Source organism: Aotus nancymaae, unplaced genomic scaffold, assembly GCF_030222135.1.
Source record: "Aotus nancymaae isolate 86718 unplaced genomic scaffold, 86718_ANA_hifiasm-v0.15.2.pri h1tg000011l, whole genome shotgun sequence".
Taxonomy (NCBI): domain Eukaryota; kingdom Metazoa; phylum Chordata; class Mammalia; order Primates; family Aotidae; genus Aotus; species Aotus nancymaae.
The window spans coordinates 8,729,844-8,756,353 of record NW_026988422.1 but is presented as its reverse complement, the minus strand read 5'-3'; the positions used below and the strand labels follow the sequence as shown (position 1 = coordinate 8,756,353).

Genomic DNA, 26,510 nt, shown 5'->3' with positions numbered 1-26,510 from the left:
GTATGTGTGGGTGCTTATTATCACTACTTTTTTCACCTGTAGCTATAGTAACTAGAACAATAGCACTGACAATATGTTAAAAAAATTAATCAAAGGTTATACATTTCTGGGATGCATATCATACATATGTATTTGATACCACATATACATACATGTATGTATATATCTACACCTACATACGTATGTGTGTGTACATACACTGCCATATAATATTCACACCTCATCCCTGATCAAATGCTCAATAGTAGAAGACCAGACTGGCAATGTATGGGATGAGAAAAGTCACAGTTTCAAAGGTAATGGAACATGCACTGTATGATCTGGGGAAGGGGGTTTGGTTGGGTTGCAGTGATAGCAGATTTCTTATCCTCAATCAGCGCACTTTGATACTTTATAGAACATTACGGACACTGCACAAAGGGAGACAGGCACAGCTAAATTTGGAATCTCGTTCAGACCCCTGTAAGCTGGGTGACTTTAGGCAAGTCACTTCTGCCTCTGGATTTCATTTCAGGTTCCTCCTCAGTGAGTTGGACCAGTTTTCTGTCCTCAATCTTTTTTCTGCCTCAACATACTGGACAGGAGCTGCCCAGCCTGCTCAGTCGTACTAGTAAGAGTAGTAGTAGCAGTGTAATGGTAGAGTTATGGGGAACACTAACTGAGTACCTACTATGTGTGTCAGATGCTGAGCTAAGTGTTTTTCCTCATTTTTTTCTGTAGCACAGAATTTTACATTGTATTCTATTATCTCCAATTCAGAGATAAGAAAATTGACTCAGAGGATTTAAGAAACTCAGCAAGTCACACACCTCGTGAGTAACAGACAGTCCTCTTGAATTCTGGCCAATGTAATATCTAGATGCTTGTCCTTAGTCCCTACCTTATGCTGGTCCTATTGTCACGATTCTTAACTGGGGACAGACAATGTCATGTTCCCCAACCCATAGATGTATCATGGTATTGGGAGGGATTACTTTGCAAAAGTCTGCTGAGAGATTTTTAAAAGACCCTTCGGGGTACCCCCACTTGAATATTACTGAACTAAGTAATCTTTAAGCTTCTTTTCGTAGCTAAATTTTTATGACTTGGGATCCTGCTGTTGAAAAGGAAGAAAATTTCTGCTGCTACCACTCTCAACAACATCGAATCTAGCAAATTCTGTTGCGTTTTGTTGTTCTATAACAGCCCGCATAAATTTGCCAGTCATGAGTTCCTCTTTGTCTCTTTCAATAACTCATTGTCTTCAGAACAGCCTCTGATCAGAAACCTCATTAAGTTAGTTCTGATTTGTCTTCTGATCATACCTCTTAGATAACATATTGAAAATGCCAGCTGGGTCGTGATGGTGCTTCTCTAATTAGGCTGCCATAGGCAAAATTTCATTAATATTGCTATAACAACAAATAATCATGTCACTGATGGCTGTGATCCAATTATAGCCTGTACATCAAGCAATTATTATCTTTATATTTGGTAAATATAAGTTGACTGAGGGTCACTATAAATGACAGCAGTATCCAGATTTAGATTTTCTGATATCTGAAAGATGTGTCACACCTTCCATCGGGAATAAATCTTCAGAGTCAGACTGACCACATTTTCATGCATTCATCTGGCCACATTTTTGCGCATTCTTTTCCTATGATAACAGATGAGAGTGGGAGAGGAAGGTAGAATCTAAAAATAGGTAGACTCTTTGACTAAAGCAAAGGTTGGAAGAGTCCTGTTGAGAGCCATTCCTGGAAGCTTGTACAGACTCCTTAGAGTTAAAATGTAACTAAGGGTAGAAAAAGGTAGTCATGTCATTAAGTTACCTAAGGAAGCACTGCCTTTTTTAGCATCTTCAGAGTGCAGGGTGTAGTACCTTCGCACTGCATGGGAGGAGTGGCCTTACTGTCTGAAGGGCTGCACCAGAACATCAGTGTTCCTTAATCCTATTGAAGGGTTTTTTTTCCTTCTTGTTCTTCCCCCACCCACTTCTGTCTCCATCTGGGATGTGTCTCCCTAGATCCCACATCCTTGCATCTCAAGCTTTAGGTGAAAAGAACGGCATGGAAAAGGGGAAAGATGAGAGGATGAGCACACATATCGTATCCTTGTCCCAAGAGCCCCACTAGTGCAACATTCCTTTACCTACATGTCCCATCTGCCCAACCATTGCCCCGCTCCAGTAACTCTGTCTGCCACTGACATTGGAGTTCCACGTTCCTGACAAATAAAATTAGCCTCCAAATAGGTCGTATTCCAAAAAACAAAGAAGTAAAACCTACAGGTTTTGCCTCTTCTCTATCATCTCCAGTATCATTATTATCATTTATTGAGCCTATCTGCCAAAAATTATGCTTTACACGCATCAATTATCTCCCTTGTACACAGTTGTTAGTCCCTCCTCACTTTAAAAGATGACATTGGCCCCATTCGGTCCTTATTCCCTGGATGAGATTCTCAGTAGCCACGCAGAACCTTTATCTCTTTCTTCACCCAAGAATTTCCACCTTGGCTTCCCATCCCTGGAGTACTGTCCTGGCCCCCATTTAGTTGCTGTTCTTTGTTCCCTGTTCTCCATGGTATCCGCCACTAGGACCGTCAGTCTATGACATTTTCACGCCACTATCAGATAGAAGAGAGAATAAGGAGCGTGGGGGCCCAGGTCCAGCTGGCAGGACTACCACGATTGCAGTTATTTTCCTGAATACACTTCGGCATGGGAATATACAAAAAATTGGCTTTATAGTTTTATTAATGCCATTAGATCAGCTACATTGTAGTTCAAGCAGCTTTCACAGATTGATCAAAAAGTCCAACTCGAATACTATTACTTTGTAGTGTGCATTCTGAGTTTTAAAGGATTTACAAATGACGTTTCAGAGAGTAATCCATATGCTGGTGACAGTCTACATTTTGAAGGTGTGTAGAAGAATTTAGAAAAGAAATATTTTCTGTCTTGATGAATTAACCTTAAAACATTACTTTTAGGAAAACGATGTCTTTTTCTAAATGGGACTTGAGTTGTGTCCCACAAAAAAAGCTAAATTAAGTTTTAAATGAAGTGTGTGATTTTCCAATCCAGATCTAAGCAGCACACCAAAATAATTGGCACCTGGAAATAACACCGTTTGAAAGTGTGTTCTTTCAGGACAGGACTGGTGTCTTTTCATCTCTATTTGTTCACACCTAGCTCAGCTATTTCCTGGTATAGAGTCAAATTTCAGTAAATGTTGGTGAATATTGTTTCTGAATGAACAGAATGCTGTTAGTGTCTGTGTCTATGCAAGTATTACACACTGAACTAAATTATTTATCCTAACTCAGCCTCCTTTCCCTACAGATCCTTTTCTTTGTTGCTTATTTATACAGTGTGCAATTAAAGGTTGGCAAACCACTGTTGTAGATGATGGAATATTGGTTGAGTGCCCAGACCAGGAGGAGAGCTTCACACCCCATCTTATTCTTATCACACTGCCTTTGGATGAGGGAGTCAAGAATTGGTTTGCAGAGTTTGTATTTAGCCTGTCACTTTGTTCCCTATTTGTCTGAAGTCCTTTATGAAAGGAGGCAGAGTCCTGAATGTGAGCTGCTTGAGGTAGGGCCCATGTCTTGTTCATCTTCATGCCCTCTATCAACATTTAGCTTATGGAGGGAAGGAAATGACCACCATATGTTAAGTACCTGTGAAATCAGGCATTATCCCTGGTGAATTATACACATGATTTCATTTAATTAACACAAGAGTCTTGTGACATAAATTAGTCTCGATTCAGAGTTGAGAAAACTGAATACAAGGTTTAAGGAATTTGCCAAAATCACATAGTTATGAGGGTCATCATTGTACACCTAACTAGCATAGTGCCTGATGATACATAATAAATGTCTGGTAAATAGTCGTTCTAAAATCTGTTCTTCTTTGAATGTCTTTGCTCTTTTCACTACCAAGTGTTTCCTCCCCAATAGACGTGTTTAATAGCAAAAACAATGATTGGAGATGTTTTGGTGAATGCACAATGACTTTCATGTTTGATATACATTATAGACATTCATTTAATTATATTTATATACTTTTTTTTGTAGACACACAAGTGGAGAAGTTAAATAGTAATTTGAAACCAAAACTCGGGATGTCCCAGAGAGGCTAGATTAGGAATTCTTTGATTTGGGAGTCATGAATGTGAAGAATCCATATTTTAACAGAATGATTAATGGCAGAGGAATCATCTAAGAAAACCGAGAAAAATCTGCCCGAGTGATGGAAAGAGAACTACTAGATAAGAAAGGACTGTTCTGGAAGACATGCTCCTATGAGCAATGGAGAGCAGAGGAGAGAGAAGGTGGGGACAGGGAGGTTTGGCCTCTCATTCAAAAATGATGGGAAATTGGCAGGAGTCGAGGGGAACACAAGGACAAGGGAACCAGGTGAATATTTTTGTAAGCTGAGTACAAGGAACTGATAGGTGGTGATTAAGATGGAGGGAAAGGGGGAATAATCGATGAAGACCCTGCAAGCTGCTGGTGGAGAAATGGGTTAGCGACACGCCACTTCTCCAAGCCAGGAGGGATGGAGGTGGGCTGGTGAGAAGCAGGTGAACTTGAAAGCCAGGACTCGAGAAAAGTTATTTGCTCACATGTTGAGTTATAAGACGATTTATAATTTTAACACGTCATGTGAGATCTTGTCTAGGTGACAATAAATAATTGACTCAGAAGCAAAATCCTCCCTTTGCTCACAGGGAACTCAATTCATTAACAGGACAAACAGAATCCTCTCTAAGGAAATTGTGAGACACAGAAAATCATGTAGAGTTACTTTCCCTCTAACATTCTTTTGTATGTAAAGAAAACGGGTTGAAATGAACACGGTGGGAATCTCTGAAGACAAAAATTAGATCCGTAAAAGGGCTGAAATCATAGCCTGTCAGTACTTTACATTATCTAATGCCCAGTGGCTTTTGCATCCCACATTCCCTTCCGCCCCCGCCCCCTGCCCTCTGCTCCTGTTTTCCCTCTGCAGGTGGCATCGCCCTCTCCACCTCCTCCCCACCTTATTTCCTTATCACGAGGCTCATCCAGCTTGTTTCTTCTCTGATACCAGCAGTGCTTTCCGTATTGCTCTTTGCTGCCCATCCCCATCTATCACGCCTTACAGTTCTTTGGGTACATTTTTTATTTATGCCTTTTAATTCTCTATATTTACAGGACAGGGAATGTCTACCTTTTCTTGTATCCTCCACAATCCCTTACTATTAGTGAACACTGACAAAATATTTACTAAGTTTGTATAATGATTACATTTTCACAGCTGACAGAACAAAGCTGATTGAAATTAAATAACAGAATTTGTTAAGAGTAAAATTTAGGACTTAGGTTGAGAACATTAAGGGCTGTGTAAGGGACATGGGAGGGGGAAAAGTGAAAGTCGGTGCTAATATACAGAGGCTCAAATGACCCAGGCTTATACCAGCTGAGTCACTTTTTTCTCTTCCAAAAGCTATTTGTGATGTCATTTGCCTGTGTCATGGCCTGCCCTCCCTAGTTATTGTCCTCATGTGAGGATCACACCTAATGTACTGAAGTAGAGTGCTGGCTATTCCTTACGAACATCTCTGATGGTAAACAAATACATAGAGATTGCTAGTGCCTTTCACAGAAGAACACGTTGTGAGCCCCGTTATGTTATTTTTAAGCAAACTCATTTAATAAATCCCCTTGCTTTTATTAGGTATGCTGCATATTGACATATTTTATTTTATTTTTTAACTTCTATTTTAGTGTTAGGGATACATAGGCAGGTTTGTTTTATAGGTAAACTCATTAGTACCCAGGTACTAAGTCCAGTACCCAATAGTTACTTTTTCTGCTTCTCTCCCTCCTCCTGCCCTCCACTCTCAAGCAGGCCCCAGTGTCTGTTGTTCCCTTCTTTGTGTCCATGAGCTCTCATCATTCAGCTCCCACTTGTAAGAACGTGTGGTAGTTGGTTTTCCATTCCTGCATTCATTTGCTAAGGATAATGGCCTTCAGCTCCATCCATGTTCCTGAAACAGACATGATCTCATTCTTTTTTTATGGCTGCCTATAGTATTCCATGGTGTATCTGTAACATAGTTTATCTAATCTGTAATTGATAGGCATTGAGGTTGATTCCCTGAATATTGACATATTTTAGAAGTTACTATGTACATATCTATAAATTTGTAAAGAAGGATCAAATAGAATGTATTTGTCAATGAAAAAAACATTGTGGTATATAATTACTCCCAGATTGGCATCAGACAAAACTGTGTCTTAATTTTTGCTCTACCCACCTTAGGTCCTTTGTCCTCTTTCATTTGTTCTCAGCTAGCTACAAAAACCCCCCTTTCAAAGTATTAACTGCAAATAATTAAAAGTAGTACATTTGCCAGGAATATTTGTAGTTTAACATATGACCCCAAAGGAAGGACTATTGGTAGATTTCATTCAGAGTTAAGTGGCAAAGGAAACATTGTTTTACAGTTATTCTGCCTGATATTCAGAACTTACAATGACAGCCACCTGTTATATCTAAAAATGAAGCTCATCCTGGCTGCATGCTTTAAACAAAAAGAAACAAATCTTGTCATATAAGAGTTTATGTTATTATAGTGGTGAGATTTAACTTAGTTCACAAATCCCTTCTTAGATATTCTCATTTCCTCTGTATCAAACCTACAGGATATGGTATTTGTCTCCTTTCATGAAGATGTAAAAATTACCCAGTATCTTATTGTCTTTCTCCTCTTATCTAATTGTTTGATGGAGAAGAATCTAAAGTTGAAAGAAAAAGCCAATTTTTTGAATATTTTCTTTGCAATAACTTGGACTTTCAATTCCCTTTATTTTTATACTGCTAACTTTAGTAGCTTTGACAATGGGTATCCTTTACACTCTACACCACTTAAAGTCTGACTGGGCGCAGTGGCTCATGCCTGTAATCCCAGCTCTTTGAGAGGTCGAGGCGGGTGGATCACTTGAGGTCAGGGGTTTGAGACCAGCCTGGTCAGCTTGCCTCTACTAAAAATACAAAAATTAGCTGGGCGTGGTGGCGCGTGCCTGTAATCCCAGCTACTTGGGAAGCTGAGGCAGGAGAATGGCTTGAACCTGGAAGGCAGAGGTTGCAGTGAGCCGAGATTGCGCCACTGCACTCCAGGCTGGGTGACAGAGTGAGACTTCATTTCAAAAATAAATAATAAATAAAATGAAGTCTTGTCAGTAGAGTATGTCTCTGGTATCACAAATCTTATCTACAAAGGCCGCTAGGACAAAGTATATAGAAAACTGACTTGGAGGGAACCAAACATGTTTCACATTTCCCTTGCCTCCTTCATTCTTTGTTTCCAATTATCTATGAAAACGGACCCAGGATGAATCCTCAGGCATTGCCTTTGAGAAAACAAGAACATTGACAGAAAATGAATTACAACAGTTCAATTTGACCATGTGCCTTAACTTACTGTAGACATAGAGAAATTCTGCAAATAGTGAGCCCAGAGTGAGCAAACTACCGAAGAATTCACAGCCACCACACTGATGTGTAAATGCTTGGAGCAACCAGGTTACATTTATTTTGTACCAAGCAAAGCAGAAAATAACTCTATAGTCGAGTTATTTCTTCTTTGAAGGAACGAAAAAAGCAGTAAATATTGTTGAACATGGAGAGACAGATCTTGGTTAAGCTTACAATAGGGCCAATGAATGGACAGTATCTCTGGTTTATGACCTGTGGTTCCTCAGGAAGAGCAGTTGGCTTAGAAAGAAGCCACTGGATGAATTCTTCTAACTTGGTAGCACTGAGGAAGAATGTCCATTTTCCTCCATGAACAAAAGTTAGCTTGATCCAGGTACTGAAGTCGGGGTAAATGTAAATATTTGGCTTTGCTTTTTTAGAGCTCCTTGATGCATTTTGATGGTTACTTTTCTTTAGAATTTTAATTTGGGGAGAAATTGTTTTTTTCTCAAGATGATCAGTGGACTTTGGATAACTCGGCACTTTCTCTGGTTCTGCTGAAGAGATTTCCGTGTCTTCAGAGGCCAATGTGTTCTTCAGAGTTGCTTGTTGTATGTGTTGTATGAGTTTGTAAAGCAGTTCCATGGTTTCTTTACCCTTTTCTCCCTCTAGAACCTCTAGACGATGTATCCTGGAGCAAGAATTCTGATTTTCCAGTTCTGTCATTTTCTTTTTTAATGCCTCAATGTCTTTTCTCATGGAGAGGATATCTTTAGTTGTTGTGAGTTGTTTGTCTTCATTAACATTCATTCTGGTTTCTAGGACCCCCATCTGCTTTTGACACAAGTCAGTCTTCTCCTGGACTTTTGGTATCGCATGGACAATGTCAGTCATTTGGCTGAAAAGTTCAACTTGAGCAGTTTTAACATCTTGGAGCACTGCTGTAAGATTCATTTCTTCATCATAACTAACATCATCTTGATTACAATCATCAGATGTCACAGTTGGATATCTAGCTGAATCTTGGTGCCGAATCTTACATTTGTGGTAAACATTTTTAAGGGATTGTCTGACCTTCGAGAGATTTGAAGTCCACATCTGACTAGCAGCAGCTTTTACCCTTTTGGTATGAAGTTTGTGCATCTTTCATGGTGAAACACAGAATGACAGGAAGAAATAATGTACGAATGAAATGGTCTTTCTCTTACTGTTTGTTGGATGCCTTTCCCAGTAACATCATACAACACTCTGTGGAAAACATCAGCAGCAGCAATAGACACTTCTTACAGAGCTCCAGCTGGAGAGCTCTGTGAAATAATGGTCACCTGCATGGAATTCTTCATATGGTAATCAGTGACCTGTTGCTGATGTCACAATGACTGCTGTCTTAGAACAAATACATTTAACTACAGAAGCTCTCAAAAGTTTTGGTCATAGGGCTCATTTTCAATCATAAAAATTATTGAGCAGTCTGGGCAACATAGAAAGACACTCATTGTTACAAAAAATAAAAAAAAATTAGCCAGCCATGGTGGTGCACACCTGTAGTCTCAGCTACTTGGGAGGCTGAGGTGGGAGGACCACTTCAGCACAGGGGGTGGAGGCTGTAGTGTGCCACGATGAGACTACTGCAGTTCAGCCTGGGTGACAGAGTGACACTCTATCTCTAAAAAACCAAAAATGAAAAATTATTGAGGACCACACAGATTTTGTTTTATCAGGTTATATCTACCTATATTTTATAGTAGACATTAAAACTAAGAAAGTCTTAGACATTTACTAATTAATTTATTTAAATTTAAAAACCCATTACATGTTAACATAAATGATTTATTTTTATAAAAAATAATTTGATTTCCTGAAAGGAAAAAAATGAGAGAGTGGCATTGTTTTACATATCTGCAAATGTTTTAAATACCTGAATTAATAGAAGATAATTAGATTATCATTGCTTCTGCATTATATCCGTTGTGATATATTGTTTCGATTGAAGTATATGAAGAAAAAATAGCCTTATGGAGAAACGTAAATGGAAAATAAAGAGTATTTTAATACTCTTTTCAGATAATTGAGGATATCATTCTTTGCTACTTTATACTTTATGAAAATTTGACAGATGATTTTTTTAAGAAGTTAGCTGCTATGTGTCATTTTAGGCCAAATCAATGAACTTTCATACTCTGTTATATTAATAGTCACTAGTCTATTTTTTATTTTGAATAGATGCATAATTAATGTATTGGTCATTTGGAAAACAATGGTTCACTGAATTATGTAGATCTTCCATGTTGACTCACTGTATTATATATCAAAAATATCATATTCATTAATATCTCCACCAATCTCACCAGAAAAGTCTTTTGAGTATTCAGAAGAGGACAAGCTCATGGTGGCCAAATGCACATTTTTCAAAATTCTAATTTTAGCTTGAAAATCTTGAAATTTATCAAGATGGCTTATTGTTTTCCTTGAAATGACATATTCCATCCATCCACTTTTTGCAAAAATGCTTGCCAAATGCCCAACTATGAACACTACAGTTTGTTGTCAGTCGTTTTTTTCAAGAAAAAGTAGTGTTCCATGAAAAAAGCATGCATTTGCAACTCAAATAAGTACGTACTTTTTCTCATGACAACCAGTATACTTTGGTAGGCTGCAGAAGCACGTATGCTAACTTCCCATTATATCATACATAATATAAAAAAGATGTACTGAAGGGTCGAGCTTTAATAAGGTTAAAAATTCTTACTGCTTCATCACACACATTGTAGAGTGAAACTGGTTTTTCTTGTATTTTTTTCCTTTTCAGATTGATTCACTGTTAGTCAGTGTGGAACATCTGCTGTGGTTCATGCTAAGGTATCAACAGTTTTACCCACTATTGCTTTTGCAATGTAATTTTCAACAGGCAAATGTAACCAAAGCAGAAAAGATAAACAGTGTCCTAGGATTATTTTGAAATATTTTTGCCCTCAGAGTCATACATACAGAGTGACCTCATGGCACAAAGCATGCCACACTTTGAGAGCTACTGCCTTAGAATTTAAAAATAACCTCAGCCATTTCTCACGTTTCTTCTTACAGGTTTTCCTACGTAACAGTACGTGAAATTCAAATCCTTTGAAATATTAAGTAATATTTTGTCCATTTTATATATTGAGGTAAAAATTGAATTTTATTCTCTAGACACATGAGACTGAAGATTTTGGAATCAAAATGACATGATGCTCACACATATCTCTCAAAGAGCAATCTCATGCTAATCAAAAGGATATTCCCTCTTGGATTCACTTCAGTTCCAACCTTCTACCAAATCACTGTTTTTTCTCTTTGTGCTGAACTGGAGGGTCGGTGTTGACCCAGGATTTGGTACAAATGCTGAGCTTAGCCATCAGTAATTTTTAAATTTTGGCTCATCCATAATATCTGGGATTTTGCTCTACTCTACTGAGTTTCAAATGCTGTTTAGTAGCCTTTCCAAAATATTTAGAAACCTTTCCTAATACTTGCTGGGGAACATGTTCTCCAAGAGGCAGACTATCACAGGAATGGCATTTGGAGCTTGGCAAGGTTAGAGTTCACAGCCGTTCCATTTACTTTGGCTAAGGCCATTTTATCCATTGAGTTCTGCAGACACAGTGCTTAGGGCCTGTAAAGTTTTTAAGGGCCAATGAAAATACTTAAGACTAGAAGAAAAAAAAACAATGACTCAGAATACTGAAAGAAAGCTGCAAGATTGAAACAATAAATGTTTAATGAAACGTCTCTGAAATGTACTATGTCATATTCATTAATTGTTAGATTTAGTATTATGAAAATTTCATTACATTTGGAGGCAATTTGTCTATTAGGTATTCTCACTTTGCAGAGATTCCCAATTAAATTAGAGGGATTGCTTGTCATAATTACTCCCTCCAGGTTCATAACAGCTAAGACTTGTTGGGTGCATACCAGACACTGTTCTAAATATTAGCTTACTTAACCGATGTTCAGAGAAGTCAAGTAACTTTCCTAAGGTAATAGAGCTAAAAAACGGGCAGAATCAGATTTCGAATGCTTATATTCTGGCTCCAGAGTCCATGTGTTTTACTTCTACTGCCCACAGTCATTCTTAAAATATATATTTAGTTCTACTCAGAAAAAGATGAACATTTTACCTTTAAAATCATATCATATACTTATAGAAGACTTATTTTACTAAAAGTTTTGTTTGTTTATTTTAGCATTAAATCAAAGCTTTTGTTGGTTATTTTATTTACCAAAAGTATTTGAAACAAATTTGTGAACACTTTAGAAGTTGAACAAGCTCTAATTTACAGGTAAAAGTGAATATTTTGAGGCTATACCTTCCTTACTGTAGTAGTCATAGTAATGTAATAATTAGAATAAAAAACAAGTTTTCAACTTAAAATACCAATGTATGCTCATTGTTTTTATAAAATAAGTTAACCTAGTAGGCCGATACAAACATAAACCTTGTCTGAGTTTCTAACTACTTCCTTTGTAATGTCAATAAAGGGAGCCTCAGCCTATCTGGGGTTTGGTGAAAAGTTGCAGCGGGAGGAGGTAAGCCTATTGATTTGGGTGAAGTTATGAGAGCGGTTAGAAAGTTAATGAATAAAAGGAGATGAGATAACTTCCGCTGTTCGGGTTCCTGCCAGGCGTATGGAGGCATTTAGGAATAAAATAGCACGGTAGCCTGAAGCCTAGTGGGAGACTTCCTGAGTCTACCTGTTCTCCAGGAGGCAGACTTTCACAGGAACGGTATTTGGAGCCAGAAAGTTTCAAGACTGTCCCATGACTACCTCCGTGCTCTCAGGCAAATGTCTAACCTCCCACAAGTCTGTAAAATGGGATAGCAACAGCACCTGGTTCAGTGACTGGTTTTGAGAATTAAGAGGCTGGATAGTTACAAGGCCTTTCCTCCTCATTTCTCACCACCTGTCTCTCACTTCTCTTCTATCCAATGAAAGCAGTAGATGGTTAACTGTTTTCAGCTTTAGCTCTGAAAAGTGCTCTCTCAATCCTTCACTCTGTCTTTCTCTCTCAACGTGACCAAGACGTAAAGCGTGTGATCCTCGCTGCTCAATATACCGTGCAGGCAAAGCATTCTGATTAGAAGCACACCCAAATGCAGCAAACAAGGCTGACACGTGAGTAGTTTATCTCCTAGCATGGGGTTTCCCAACCAGCTTTGGTGTCAGCAGACTGGAGTGAAATAACCACTGGTTAGATGGCTCTAATCATACTTAATATTATTACATACTTTAAATGCTGTGTGTCTGAGTACACTAACTATACATTAGTTATGGTAGAGTTTAGATTTTCTATATAAATTATCTATATAAAAGTCACCTGGTTTTTGTAAACACGTTTTTCTGAGTAGCAGAGAGTGGGATAGTTACAGCTATCCTGCTGGCAATTGAGCATTTTGTCTAACGTTTGTGTTACACCTGTAGTGATCTACTATTACTCATGTTCCTTAAGAGTCATGACCACAAAAAGTTGTTGAGAGTCTTTAACTTCTCCCATAAAATTTGGGGGCCAGGTTCACAAGAATCTGGACCCTCCCACCTGACTATCATCTGTCAGGTGCAGGGTGGGATAAAAGATTGAGGAACCAGGAACCAGGAAAGTCTTTCAAATTTGATCAGGGTGGCTGACTCAAGGGGATAAGAATGTGCGAATTCAATCTGCTGTTACCCATCCTAAGTAGTTATGAAGGGCCCCAGAGGTAAGGCCATCTTCTACTTTTATTTTTAGCCATGAGAAATAGAAGAGAGTGGACTTGAAATCAGAGCTGTTGCACTGGAGCCTGACAGGGAAACGGAAAAGTCGTACTCTTTATAATGTGGGCAGGGTCTGAGGCTGAAGGAAACGATGGAGCCCAGGGACGTTGATACGGCCATCTGGGGAGAAAGACACGCAGGGTAAGGCAAAGGGCTGCATCCACTGTGTGGTTCCAATGAATGATCATAATGATACTTGAAAACCTATGAAACCACAAGCTGAAAGAATGAGGTGAATACCTTTGAAGAAATGATGGAATGATAACCTTTAAATAATATTTGGTAATGATAGTTTACTTTTTCACTTTAACTAAAATTTTGTGGTCTTTCTGGAAAATCTTTCATCTGTTTATCACCGGGGCGAATTTCTACCCTTTAGGAGTCGTTCAGTCATCTGCTACACTTGTCCTGCCTTTTCTGATTCCCCTTAGAGTCTCCCCAGTGCTTCCAACAGGTCTGGGTCTCTCTCTACCTAGCAATGATTCACATATTGTGTGGTTTTTCTTGGCGAGCCATCTCCCATCTAGATTCCGAGCTCCTTGAGGGGAGAGATTTGGGGCTTTTTTTAAGAGATGAGTCTCAGCGTGTTGCCCTGACTAGACTCAAATTCCTGGGCTCAAGTGGTCCTTCTGCCTCAGCTTCCCAAGTAGCTGGGACTGCAGGTGTGCACCACCAGAGATTTGCCTTTTAACTCTACATCCTCAGTGTCCCAAAGTGTAACCCATAGTTAGTGCTCGATGAATCTTTAGTCACTGAATGAAAGAATGAATGAATACACCTGTGGATGATTGTCAAGATGTTGATTGGGTCTCTCCTGAGCCTATTTCTATGGGCAGCAAGGAGATACATTGTTTGACTCATAATGGGAATAACTTTTCTCAGTTCCAGGGGTATCACTTAGCAGTTTTGGGATAGGATTTAATAATTGCTCCCCAAAGACTTGAAGCAGTTAAGTGGTAGTAAATTGAGGGAGATGGAGGTAATTACATACCTGGAAACAGCTATGGCATGGAGAGAGCGAGCTCAGTAATGATGGTGACGGGGTGGTGTTGACGGCTCTGGTCCTAGAGGTGACTAAAGTACATAGCACGTGTACCCCCTGTGCAACATATTAAGTCTTTCAGGCCTCTAGATAGCCACGGGGTACCAATGTATTCTCCATACCTCTGTGGGATTGCCTGAGAATGCATTTGTTGTCAATTTAGATACTCGGGCCCTTCTCTATTTCTGTCATCTTATATTGTGAACTCCAAATTTACACTCCCTCTGGCTTATCTAAACATACCGTTCACCATTTAGTTCCGTAACCCTGGGGGCACATTAGCGTTTTATGTGATCTCTCTTCCCTGTCATCTTCCTCCAGTTCTTTCTGTTACGCCTGGTTCTCCCTGGTAATTTATTATATGAGGTTGCCTGGTTTCTGTAATTCTCAACTTCACCTCTTGCTTTCCCTTCTCAAATACTACCTTGAAACCTCCGCTTGTCTTCTATCAAATGAGAGCAGTAGATGGCGAACGGTTTTCAGCTTTATTTTAGCTTATGACTGACACCCTGCTTATCGTGCTTTATAAATCTCGATGTGCACAATTGATGCAGCCATAAAAATAAATGTCTGGAAAAAGGAGGAGAAACTGAAAGAGATTTGTTTTCGCTTAACCATTCACCCCTTTCCTTTAATGGAACCGGTGAATAAATTCAGTGAGTTAGTCTATTTAAACATCTTTGTTTTGCTGAATTTGTATCATTTAGCAAATCTTTTCTGGAAACTATTATGTGATGGGTGAAGCACAGTGTCAACTTGGTGTCTTGTTCCTGAATTGTATTGTTCTTCATTTAGGAAATGAAAAATTGAAAGCTAGAGAATAAATAGTGATCATATTGGAAATGGGGATTTAAGTGTAAACAAATCCAGAAATCATAAAGTGTAAAAATTGGCGAATGTTAGTATTCTCATTTCTAATTATTAATCCTGTGTAGTCTGCAGTGGTGTCATCTCTAGATATGTTGCTATGTTAGCATAGCCTTAATTTTAAGACAACCTCTATTTTCATGTTTGGCTTTTTAGTTGTCCTGATACTCTGAAGTACTTTGGAGTGCAAAATCCAAGGACCTATCTTCTTTCTTATTCCAACATTTTAAAGGTGATAAAGTGAAACGTTGTAGTGGCTTTTCCTAACAGTGCTCACCTTGAGAGTCATGTATTACCATGGCATTTTATGTTTCCAAGGGAATTTGCACCAGCATTTCTCTGAAGCAAATGTGTATTTATCCCTTGACTATATTTTGCCTTTTGTTATTAGTGCCCTGTCTATCTTGGGTGTATTATTTTTCCATTTCATTCCATCCAGACAATGAGAAAAGCAGTAATGCCATGTGTTGACATTGAAAGGGGTCATAGAATTAACATGAAAATGTTTATTATATCTAATTTTAAAATTTATACCATACTTCTTATTTAAGAACTGTAAACTTCTTATGCACTGTTTTGGCAGTGTTTTTTCTTCAGCAGTTTGATTTTGGAATCATTTCCTTTCTCTGTTTAAAGCTACAGGCATCCTTTTTCCTGCCTGGGTTCAGATTATAAAGAGCTTATTTAACTTCCCAAATGTATTCCTTTTGCTTGGGCACTATGATTACATACAAAATAGAAAATGCCCAAAAGGCAATCATAAAATGAAGTGGTTTTTTTTTTTTCTTCCTTCTCTACCTAGGTTTTTATAACTATAACTATGATAATCTGAGGAGAAAATATTTATTCATTGTTTTAAATATTTATTGAAGGCTTCCCACTAGAAATGTGTATTGCTGCTGCAGCTGTTTCTATTATGTCAAAAGCCAACTAGAGTATAAAAGGTGTTTAGGAATGTTTAACTGTGAGATTGAGAATTTTATTCTCTGGAGGAAGGAGGGTACATCTCTTTCTGGAAAGTTGAGTCTCTTTCTTGTGGTTTTAAGTAATGTAGGTATTGAATAATAAAAAAGTAAAGCAATTTGGAGGCCAAGGCAGGTGGATCACTTGAGGTCAGGTATTCAGGATCAGCCTGGCCAACATGGCGAGACCCCGTCTCTACTAAAAATCCAAAAATTAGCCGGGCATGGTGGCGTGTGCCTGTAATCCCAGCTACTCAAGACTGAGGCTAATCGCTTGAACCTGGAAGGCAGAGGTTGCAGTGAGAGGAGACTGTGCCACTGCACTCCAGCCTGGGCAACAAAGCGCCACTCTGTCTCAAAAAAAAAAAAAAAAAAAAAATTAGAGTGACAAGGCAGTGCTATTAAATACATATTTCAATAATTTTCAGCTTCAGTGTTTGGCACTAAGGGCTGCGATTCTCACTGCGACTTGTGAGACTTAATTACCAGTCATTCTACGGAGGTGCCCAAGTTTCTCCACCGCGTAGTGTAAAATGATACGAAGCTGGTCTAAGCCCTTGGGTGATTTACCTATTAAGATAGGCAAAAATTTCTATTGTGATGTCCATTGAACTTTACATTTACATTTTTAAATGACACTTAAAAATAAGAACGTATTGCTGGAAATCACATCCTTTGTTGTTGGAAAGTACAGCTGAAGTCAAATGGACGTCCAGGCTCATTGAAATGATGGAGAAAGTGATATAACTGCTTAAACCTTAGTAAAGCAGAAGATCTAGGTTCCAGCATTCCTTCGAGAATCCAGTGAAAGCTTTGCATGCTTTCTCAGAAAACAGCACTGATACGGTTTGGATGTGTGTCTCCACCCGAATCTCATGTCACGTTGCAATCCTCAACGTCAGAGGTGGGGCATGGTGGGAACTGGGAGCTGACTAGATTGTGGACCTGGATTTTCCCCTTGTTCTTGAGATAGTGATTTCTCACAAGATCTGGTTGTTTAAAGGTGTGTAGCGCCTCTCCCCTCTCTTTCTTCCTTCTGCTCCAGCTGTGTAAGACGTGCCCACTTCCCCTTTGCCCTTGACCACGACTGAAAGTTTCCTGAGGCCTCCCAAGCCACTTTCCCTGTACAGCCTGTGGCACCTTGAGTCAACTAAACCTCTTTTCTTTTTAAATTACACAGTCTCAGATATTTCTTTATAGCAGTGCAAGAATGGACTAATACAGAATATTAGCATACACACACAAATTTGCACATAAATTCAGCACGGGCTAGATACACAGACCTCTCCCACCCCAATCCTCAAAGCCCTTTATGGACACTGTAAGATATAACTCAGGTTAAAATCCTGACAATAAGAGAAGGAGAATTTTTCAGGCTTCAGGATCCCTTTATGAGTGTTTTGCTTTGAAGGAGCTGGAGCCTTTAGGTGGCTTAATTCAAGAACTTAGAACGTGTAAAGTGCTGAGGATGCAGAGAGTTGATTATCTGAGGAACAAAGGAGGGAGATCCTCATGGAATGCATTGGCTTGGGAATGAAACCCTTGACAACAGCTAAGGTCTGAACAGGTATTCTGTGCTGTATACATCATGAAGTCAGGGATCCTATTTAGTTGTTCTTCTAAACAAACTAGCTTGGTGCAAACTATGAGCCATCAGGCTGTCAATAAATATATAGTGTTTTGCGATTTGTTTCTAGTGAGGTGCCTGAGCCAAGAGAAATGACATGAACTCAGGGAGGGAATGCTATGTATGCCCCTGATACAAAGCAACTGAGATGAATGTTGGAGGCTGGCCTAGATACCTTTTGCTGTCATTTGGGAGCATAGCAAGTATTTTTTATAGGAGTTGTTTAGGGGTCAGATCTGCAAAATTAAATGTCTTGATTTTATTGCTAAGGAACTGAGGAATAACAGAAGTGTTATATCCAGTATTTTATTATTAAATTCTGATGGCCTTTAGAAATGGAACTTGGTAGTGGGGATTGCAAATCTGGGACGTTAACCACTGGGCCTAAACTGCCCACAGCAGTGGAAGAGCCGACATTTTCAATGGGACTCCTCCAGCGTGCACTTTCCTAATTTCCTAGAGCGGATAGGGAAGAAGGAGAGGCTTTGCGGGACAACAAAGTTGTTTTTAATTTTGACCTTTCCCTCTCCTCTTTCAGAAACATTTAAAAAGCGGGGCTGATGTCATCAAACACAGAACCTGCCTCACCTCTCCCACCCCTTTTTGGCCTACTCCTTCTTCTTCCTACCTACCTGCTGAGTCATCACTGTGGTGCAGTGAATCAGCGTGTGGATTTCCTTTATTCTGAGACATAAATAAAACCCTTGGCTATTAATTCATTTAATGCTGTGTTACCATTGGGCATTTTAGTTTTCCTCCCTAGATATAGAATTTAGGCATCTATATGTATATCTGTGTATTCTACATGTATAATGCAAGGGACAATGAAGTTTTTCCTTTTTAAAACCTTGAATTTGGCCACAGCAGAACTATGTCATTTCCCTACTGACTGTTATGGATAAAATAATCATGTTGTGAAGTGCCTGAGGCCCAACATACGCCAAATGAAGAGGATGGAGTAGATCACAGTCTAGTCACACAGGATATATGTGTGTGTGTGTGTGTCAGTGTGTGCGTGGGTAGGATGGTGATACCTCCTTTTTGGGACTTGGAGTTTCCACAAGGAGGGACAAGAATGAGCATATCACTTCTGCCCTCACTCCACTGCCTCAGAGGAGGGGAGTGCCTTTGCTGGGTGTGAGGCTGGGCTGAGGAACTGGGCGAGCATAGCTCAGCTTCTTCCTCCTTTCCTTTGTCTTTGGGATTTGCCTGCCTGCCAAAGGCACTCTTTATTCTTCATTCTGTCCTGCATGCCATCAGCTGAACAAGGGCAGACTCTGTCCCTAAAGATCAGGAGTGAGGTTTGGGGAGGCATGGGGAGAAGCCTGGAGAGTCAATCCAATTCTGAGATCGGGTATTAGGAAGATTACGGTTGTCATGCTTCTATGCTACATCCATCATAAGGGAGATAGTTTGATCTCTGATCTACTGTACTCTTCTGCCTATTTCAATTACTGTAGAAATTGGTAGCAGAATAATAGCATAATTTACTCACCTTCTCATACACTCAACAAAATAGACTAATTTGCAATCATTGCAAATTTGGGTAGTATTCCTCAGCCTGCATTTTTGGAGTAGCTCCGAGTAAGGCCTACTTAGGGTGACTACATTTGGTGAGAAGCCTATGAATTTGAAATTTGGATTTTAGGTACAGCGTTTATAATTTTGATGTGAGTGTACATCTTTTCTTTTTTTTTAAAGCAGCTTACTGACCTGCTTTTTAAAAATGGCGTTATGAGAATTACCAGATAGAGGCATTTCGATGAGTTTCTAAAATTTTGTATGCTCTTCCTTTCTTATCTGTGATATGGGAATGATAGTATTTCATAGAGTTTTTGAGGGGATTAAACTGAATGAGAAAATGTATTTGAGAAAGAGTTGAGTACTGGCCCATCATAGACATTCAATAAATGTTTAATCAATGTCTATGGTATGCTTGGTGCTGTGTCAGAAAAAGGGCATTCTTTATGAATTTGTGAACTTACTAAACGAAGCATTTTGCTCTCCAAGATAGAGGGATTCAAAAGATGGGAAAAAGAAATGAGTGTTATTTGTGACCTCATCTTTTCCCTTTCTGTTTATTCTCTAAATGTCTCTTTTATTTTTAATTCAACCATTGTCGTTTTGATCCTGTAAAATCTAGTTATAGCTATGTGATGGAATTTCCTTTTAAAATTGTTAATATTGCTCTAAGAGGGATGGAAAGCCAGAAGCCAGCTGCCAGCTGGGTCTCTTGGTGACATCTCCACTGTCATGTGGAATCAACTGACCCCAGTTCAGAGGGGAGAGTGAGAGGCTGGTCAGTGACTCATGCTGCCAGACTAGTCTAAACTGAGTATAGAAAGGGAGAAGAAGAAATGTTTCAATACAACCTTGAACTTTCCTTTACATTTTTGTTTTTTTAGATTTAGGGGGTACAAGTCTAATTGTGCTACCTGAGTATATTGTGTAGCCATTGCCCAAATAGTGTGCACTGTACTCAGTAAGTAATTTCTCATCCCTTATCCCCCTCCCACCCTTCCTTGTCCCCCGTGTCTATTATTCTACTCTCTATGCCCATGTGCACACATTATTTAGCTCCCACTTAAAAGTGAGAACATGCAGTATTTGACTTTCTGAGTTACTTCACTTAAGATGATGACCTTCAGTTCCATCCATGTTGCTGCAGAAGACATAATTTTATTCTTTTTTATGGCTGAGTAATATTTCATTGTGTGTATATACCATATTTTATTTATTCGATCATCCATTGATGGGCACTTAGTTTGATTGATTCCATATCTTTGCCAATGTGAACAGTGTTAGGTTGGTGCAAAAGTAATTGCGGTTTTTGCCATTACTTTCAATGGCAAAAACCGCAATTACTTTTGCACCTCACCACTCTAATATTGTGATAAACATCTGCGTACAGGTTTTTTTTAATATGATGATCTTTTTATCCAGGTAGATACCTAGTAGTGGGGATTACTGGATTTAATGGTAGTTCTATTTTTAGTTCTTTGAGAAATCTCCGTGCAGTTTTCCGTAGAGGCTGTACTAATTTACATTCCCATCAACAGTGTATAAGCATTCCCTTTTCCCCACTTCCTTACCAACATCTGTTATTTTTTACTTTTTAATTTAATTTTAATTTTTATTGATTTCATGAGTACAGTGCTGGTGTAATATGGTATCTCGGTGTGGTTTTAATTTGCATTTATCTGATGATTAGTGATACTGAGCATTTTTCCATATGCTTTTTGGCCATTTGTATGTCCTCTTTTAAGGAATGTCTGTTCATGTGCTTTTCTCATTTTTTTTTTTTTTTTTTTTTTTTTTTTTTTTGCGATGGAGTCTTTCTCACTCTGTCACCAGGCTGGAGTGCAGTGGTGCGATGTCAGCTCACTGCAACCTCCACCTCTCAGGTTCAAGCAATTCTCCTGCCTCAGCCTTCCAAGTAGCTGGGATTACAGGCGCATGCCACCACGCCCAGCTAATTTTTGTATTTTTAGTAGAGGCGGGTTTCACCATGTTGGCCAGGATGGTCTTGATCTCCTGACCTCTTGATCTACCTGCCTCAGCCTCCCAAAGTGCTGGGATTACAGACGTGAGCCACCATGCCCGACTGTGCTTTGCCCACTTTTTAATGGGGTTATTTTGTTTTTGTTGTTGTTGTTGAGTTGTTTTGAGTTTCTTATAGATTCCAAATATATTAGTCCTTTATCAGATGTGTAGTTTGCAAATATTTTCTCCCATTCTGTGGGTTGTCTCTTTACTCTGTTGATTATTTCTTTTGCTGTCAGAAGTGTTTTAGTTTAATTAAGTCCCATTTGTCTATTTTTGATTTTGTCTCATTTGCTTTTGAGGTCTTCGTCATTGAAATTTTCTTTTTTATTTGTCTTGAACATGAAACATAATTTCGCCAAACTTTTAGTTTCTTTGATTTTTGTTTTGTTTTGTTTTGAGACAGAGTCTCACTCTGTCACCCAGGCTGGAGTGAAGTGGCGCGATGTCAGCTCACTACAACTTTCATCTCCCGGGTTCAAGCTATTCTCCTGCCTCAGCCTCCCAAGTAGCTGGGATTACTAGCATGCACCACCCCTGGCAAATTTTTATATTTTTAATAGAGACAGGGTTTCACTGTGTTGGCCAGGCTGGTCTCGAAATCCTGACCTCCAGTGACCCACCTGCCTTGGCCTTTCAAAGTGTTGGGATTACAGGTGTGAGCCCCCGTGCCCAGCCAGTTTGTTTGTTATTCTTACAGAATAGCCAAATTTTCTGTTTCTAGGTGCTCACACAAACCATAGGTGTCAGGGGTGGAAGATGTGGATTGAAGTTGGTTCTGATTCTTCATCATCTCTCTAACTTCACAATAGCTTCATCTCAGTTGGTTCTTACTGGGGATGTGCTGTGGGAGAAGGAAGCCTGCTTCATACACTCAATCCATAAATCCCCAGCTCTAACCATCCGTTTCTTTCTCAGAACTGGCAGATGCCAATAATCTCCTACCAGGGTCATGGTTTAAAAAGAAGAAAAATAAATAAATAAAAGTAAGATATTCCCTCTCTCTCCCTTTTTTAGATCTAGGCCTACACTATTTGTTTGCTTCCACATAACTTGTGGCAACTAAGTAACCATTTTCTCTGTGCGAAGGAATGGAGATGCTTTCTCTCTGAGCAGCCTTCAGGTCTTGTTCAATGTAAGCATGATGGCCTGGAGTATGGCATGGTGAGGTAGCAGAGAGAGCCCAGAGTTCATCAGCAGAAGGCTCTGGTTCTGCTCTGTCATTAACTACCTAGAAGGAAATACACCCCACCCTCTGTGCTTCATGGTGATCTTCAGAAAAAGGATGGGATAAGGCTTAATGATATCTTAATTCCATTCTAATTCTAATATTAGAAAAAGCACATCTTATGAGTCAGAAGGTAGATTTAATTAATTTTTTTAATTTATTTTTTAAATTTTTATTTATTTATTTATTTAGAAATAGGGTCTCACCTGTAATCCCAGCACTTTGGGAGGCTGAGGCGGGTGGATAACGAGGTCAAGAGATCGAGACCATCCTGGTCAACAAGGTGAAACCCCGTCTCTACTAAAAATACAAAAAAATTAGCTGGGCATGGTGGCGCATGCCTGTAATCCCAGCTACTCAGGAGGCTGAGGCAGGAGAATTGCCTGAACCCAGGAGGCGGAAGTTGCAGTGAGCCGAGATCGCGCCATTGCACTCCAGCCTGGGTAACAAGAGTGAGACTCCATCTCAAAAAAAAAAAAAAAAGAAAGAAATAGGGTCTCACTTGGTTGCCCAAGCTGGAATGCAGTGTGAGATCATGGCTCACTGCAGCGTGCAGTCTAGAGCTACTGGGCTCAAGTGATCCTCCCACCTCAGTCTTCTGGTTGGCTACAACTACAGGGTGTATGCCACCACATCTGGCTATTTTTTTTTTTTTTACTAGAGGGCCTTGTTATGTTGTCCTGGCTGGTCTCGAACTCCTGGCCTAAATGTAATCCTCCTGCTTCAGGCTCCCAAAGTGCTGGGATTACAGTATGAGTCAACACTCCTGGCCTGATTAATTTTTAGATTACTGAATTTTTTAAAAAACCCTGCTGTTGTATTAATGCTATTCAATTACATCCTGCTTTCACAGTGGAAGCCTACTTTTATATGCTTAGTAAGCTTGAAGCTTTTTAACAAATTCACTTGACTGTTGTCCAACACTTGGTTATTAATTTAAATTAAATATTATCTATTTAATTATGAATTGCCACATGGTAAGCAAAATATTTCAGGAGTTGGAGATTCTTCCTTTAATAATGTGTGCAGGCTTTAGAAATGTACAAATAATCTGAGTCCAGGAAAACTCCAATGTCATCTAATACTGCATTTCATTAACTCTAAGATGCATGTTTTTGCACATTTTCATATCCCTGAAATTGAAATTTGTCTTACAATAGATGGCATCTTAGCATTATATCATATATTGGTTGGTGATGCTTTTTTTAAAAAAAGAAATACTTAATAACATGCTTGCAGTTAATAACATCTTAGACTTAAAATATAGCACATAGTAATTTACTATAAGCATCTAATTTAAGATATTTTTCTAATCTTACATAAATGCACTATCCATGTTAATCCTTTATCTTAAACAAGGGTTTCATGAACCTAATTTATCCTAACATAATCATTTTTAGTACACAAAACTATGTTGTACATTTTTTATTCAATGGAATTTCCAACTGGGGCCTAACCTAGGATTTATTATAACATATCTGGTCATGTTGGGAAAAACTGGGTATGCATGTGAGGTGTTCATATATATGGATTTATTCAAATAGGTGCTTTCAGAGGAGGAAGAAAGTTTTGTTTCGGAATCTATAGCTGCTGACAAGCATGTCAGTTGGGTTCTATGGGAAGCAGACGTTGAGACAGAGTTGGGAGTACCAGAAGTTTATTGGAGGTAACACCTATTAAATATAAAAGGCAGAAGAATCATACTGGGCAGGGAATGCCTACAGATCAGACAAAGTCTCAGAAAATCTAACAGGGAACTTTGGAGCAAAGATTTACCATGAGATTGAGCTCACTAGTAAGCAGAAATGGCCAGGCCCCAGTACCCCCACTCTTCTCAGGCTAGTTGGAGAATGCCCAGGAAAAGTAGTCAAGGACAATAGTGTCTGTCTTAGATAGTTGTTCTTGTCCATGAACTTCTGTTTGAATCCTGTAATCAGAGGTGTGTCAATAACTTCAATACATCCTAACAAGTTAGCTCGCCATAGTTTTGTGGATGCTGGCAGAAGACATGAGACTCCTGGATCAGAGACAAAAGGCTTTATTATTCATTGCATAGTAGTCAGCATGTTTGAATTGATTCCACTTGCTCCAATTCTCAGAGGGAGATGCAAAAGGGCTAGGTGAAGCCTGTGCAAATCTGCCCTCTGTTCCAGGGAAAGACACTCTATGTCCCAGAGCTGTTGGCCATACAAACATCACTAAAACAATAATTTAAAACAGAGTTAGCCAGTGCCTCTGCTCACAAGATGTGCAGAAATGTGAGAGACTCCTGGGGAATTGACTTCCAGCAAGGTTCTCCAAACAGAGACTGAAGGAAATATTTTCGTTAGTGACTTTGGAACATGAGGAGCAAAAAGCAGAGAGACAGTCCTGTCTTATTTTATTTTACTTTTTTAGGGACAGGGTCTCACTCTGTCACTCAGGCTGGAGTGCAGTGGTATGATCACAGTTCACTGCAGTCTTGAACTCCTGGGCTGAAGCAATCCTCCTGTCCCAGCCTCCTGAGTAGCTGGGACTATAGGCATGTACCACCATGCTCAACTAATTTTTAAATTTTTATAGAGACCAGGTTTTCCTATGTTGCTCAGGCTGGTCATAAACTTCTAGCCTGAAGCGATCTTCCTGCCTTGGCCTACGAAAGTTCTGGGCTTACAGAGATGAGCCACCATCCATGCCCAGCCATGTTGACACAAAGTAAGGAGAGTGACTGTATTAGTCTCATGCTAATAAATACATACATGAGACTGGGTAATTTATAAGGAAAGAGGCTTAATTGACTGACAGTTCCACGTGGCTAGGGAGGCCTCTCAATCATGGCGGAAGATAAAGGAGGAGCAAAGTCACATTTTACATGGCAGCAGGCAAAGAGCATGTTCAGGGGAACTGCCCTTATAAAACCATCAGATCTTGTGAGACTTATTCACTATCATGAGAACAGCACAGGAAAGACCCACCCCCATGACTCAATTACCTCCCACCAGGTCCCTCCCACGACATGTGGGAATTATGGAGTTACAATGCAAGGTGAGATTTGGGTGGGGACACAGCCAAATCATATCAAAATCATTTTTCTTGCAACTTATTCTTGTGACACAGAGGGACTTTAGCTCCAAGAGAATTAAAGTGGAGGCCGTGCCATATAGGCATCTCAAGTGTTTGCAGTTTGAGAAGTACCAAGAAACAAGACAATTGACATGAACATCAGTACTTTCCCTGACTTCTCTCAATGTTTGCCTATAGCAAGTTAGGCCACAGGCTGAAAATGAGATTGTTTGTGAAAACTTTGAGATACCCTTTCAGGACCTCTAGAGATAATTGGGCTTGGCTGCAGGGGCTTGTTTTGCATGGAACTGATTTATGTATGCTATGGAGGTGAGAAGAAGAGGCAGGAAATATGAGATGTGACCATTAATATTATCCTACCAATACACAACTGCTGGGGATGGCTGCCTAGAGAAACTAAGGTCACACCAAAGGTGCTTATTCTGTAGTTCTCACAAGTTCTTTGATGTATGAATTGCTATATTTAGTAATTCTGTCCAACCTAATTATAGTTGGCCATGTATCTATTTCCATTTTTGTTCCCTAACCCTCCTTTCTCCTGAATACCTGACTTAAGGAAAGCCTGAGTAAGCTAAGCAAATAATTTCATCTAGGTTAAAAAAAAAAAAGTTAAAGTTTTAGAAATAAGGAAGGAATTTCTTGTTCACATTTCAAAGCTCAGTTCAACATTTAACTCCTCCTTGCAGCTGGTTGATTTCACATCACAGTGGTTTCTTCCTCCTTAAACTCATACAACTGATTTTCTGGTTCCATAGATGGCAAAAATGTTTCTTCACATATATTCAATTCACAGGAAGTGACTAGTGGAGTGCTTTGGTGGGAATTGTGAGACTGTGTCTCAATTCCTGTGCAAAGCTGCCATGAGAAATGTGGCCCACGAATTTGGAGTATAGAGGCTGCTGCATGCATGTTATTTATTGAATAATACTTCCT

The 26,510-nt window shown here is 39.3% G+C and overlaps 1 protein-coding gene and 1 long non-coding RNA gene across 2 annotated transcripts in view; one reads left to right on the top strand and one right to left on the bottom strand.

Annotated features, from left to right (window-relative positions):
- The window catches only part of LOC135274212 (uncharacterized), a 463,279-nt gene that overhangs the window by 15,447 nt on the left and 421,322 nt on the right, over positions 1-26,510 (top strand). The window lies entirely within an intron of this gene.
- Positions 7,543-8,730, bottom strand: CCDC54 (coiled-coil domain containing 54). The gene has a single exon (XM_012476613.2). It carries the CDS (start codon positions 8,597-8,599, stop codon positions 7,604-7,606), a length of 996 nt encoding a protein of 331 aa, XP_012332036.2. The 5' UTR covers positions 8,600-8,730; the 3' UTR covers positions 7,543-7,603.

Coding starts and splice junctions, on each gene's coding strand:
- CCDC54 (XM_012476613.2), bottom strand. CDS start 8,599: ATGCACAAACTTCATACCAAAAGGGTAAAAGCTGCTGCTAGTCAGATG.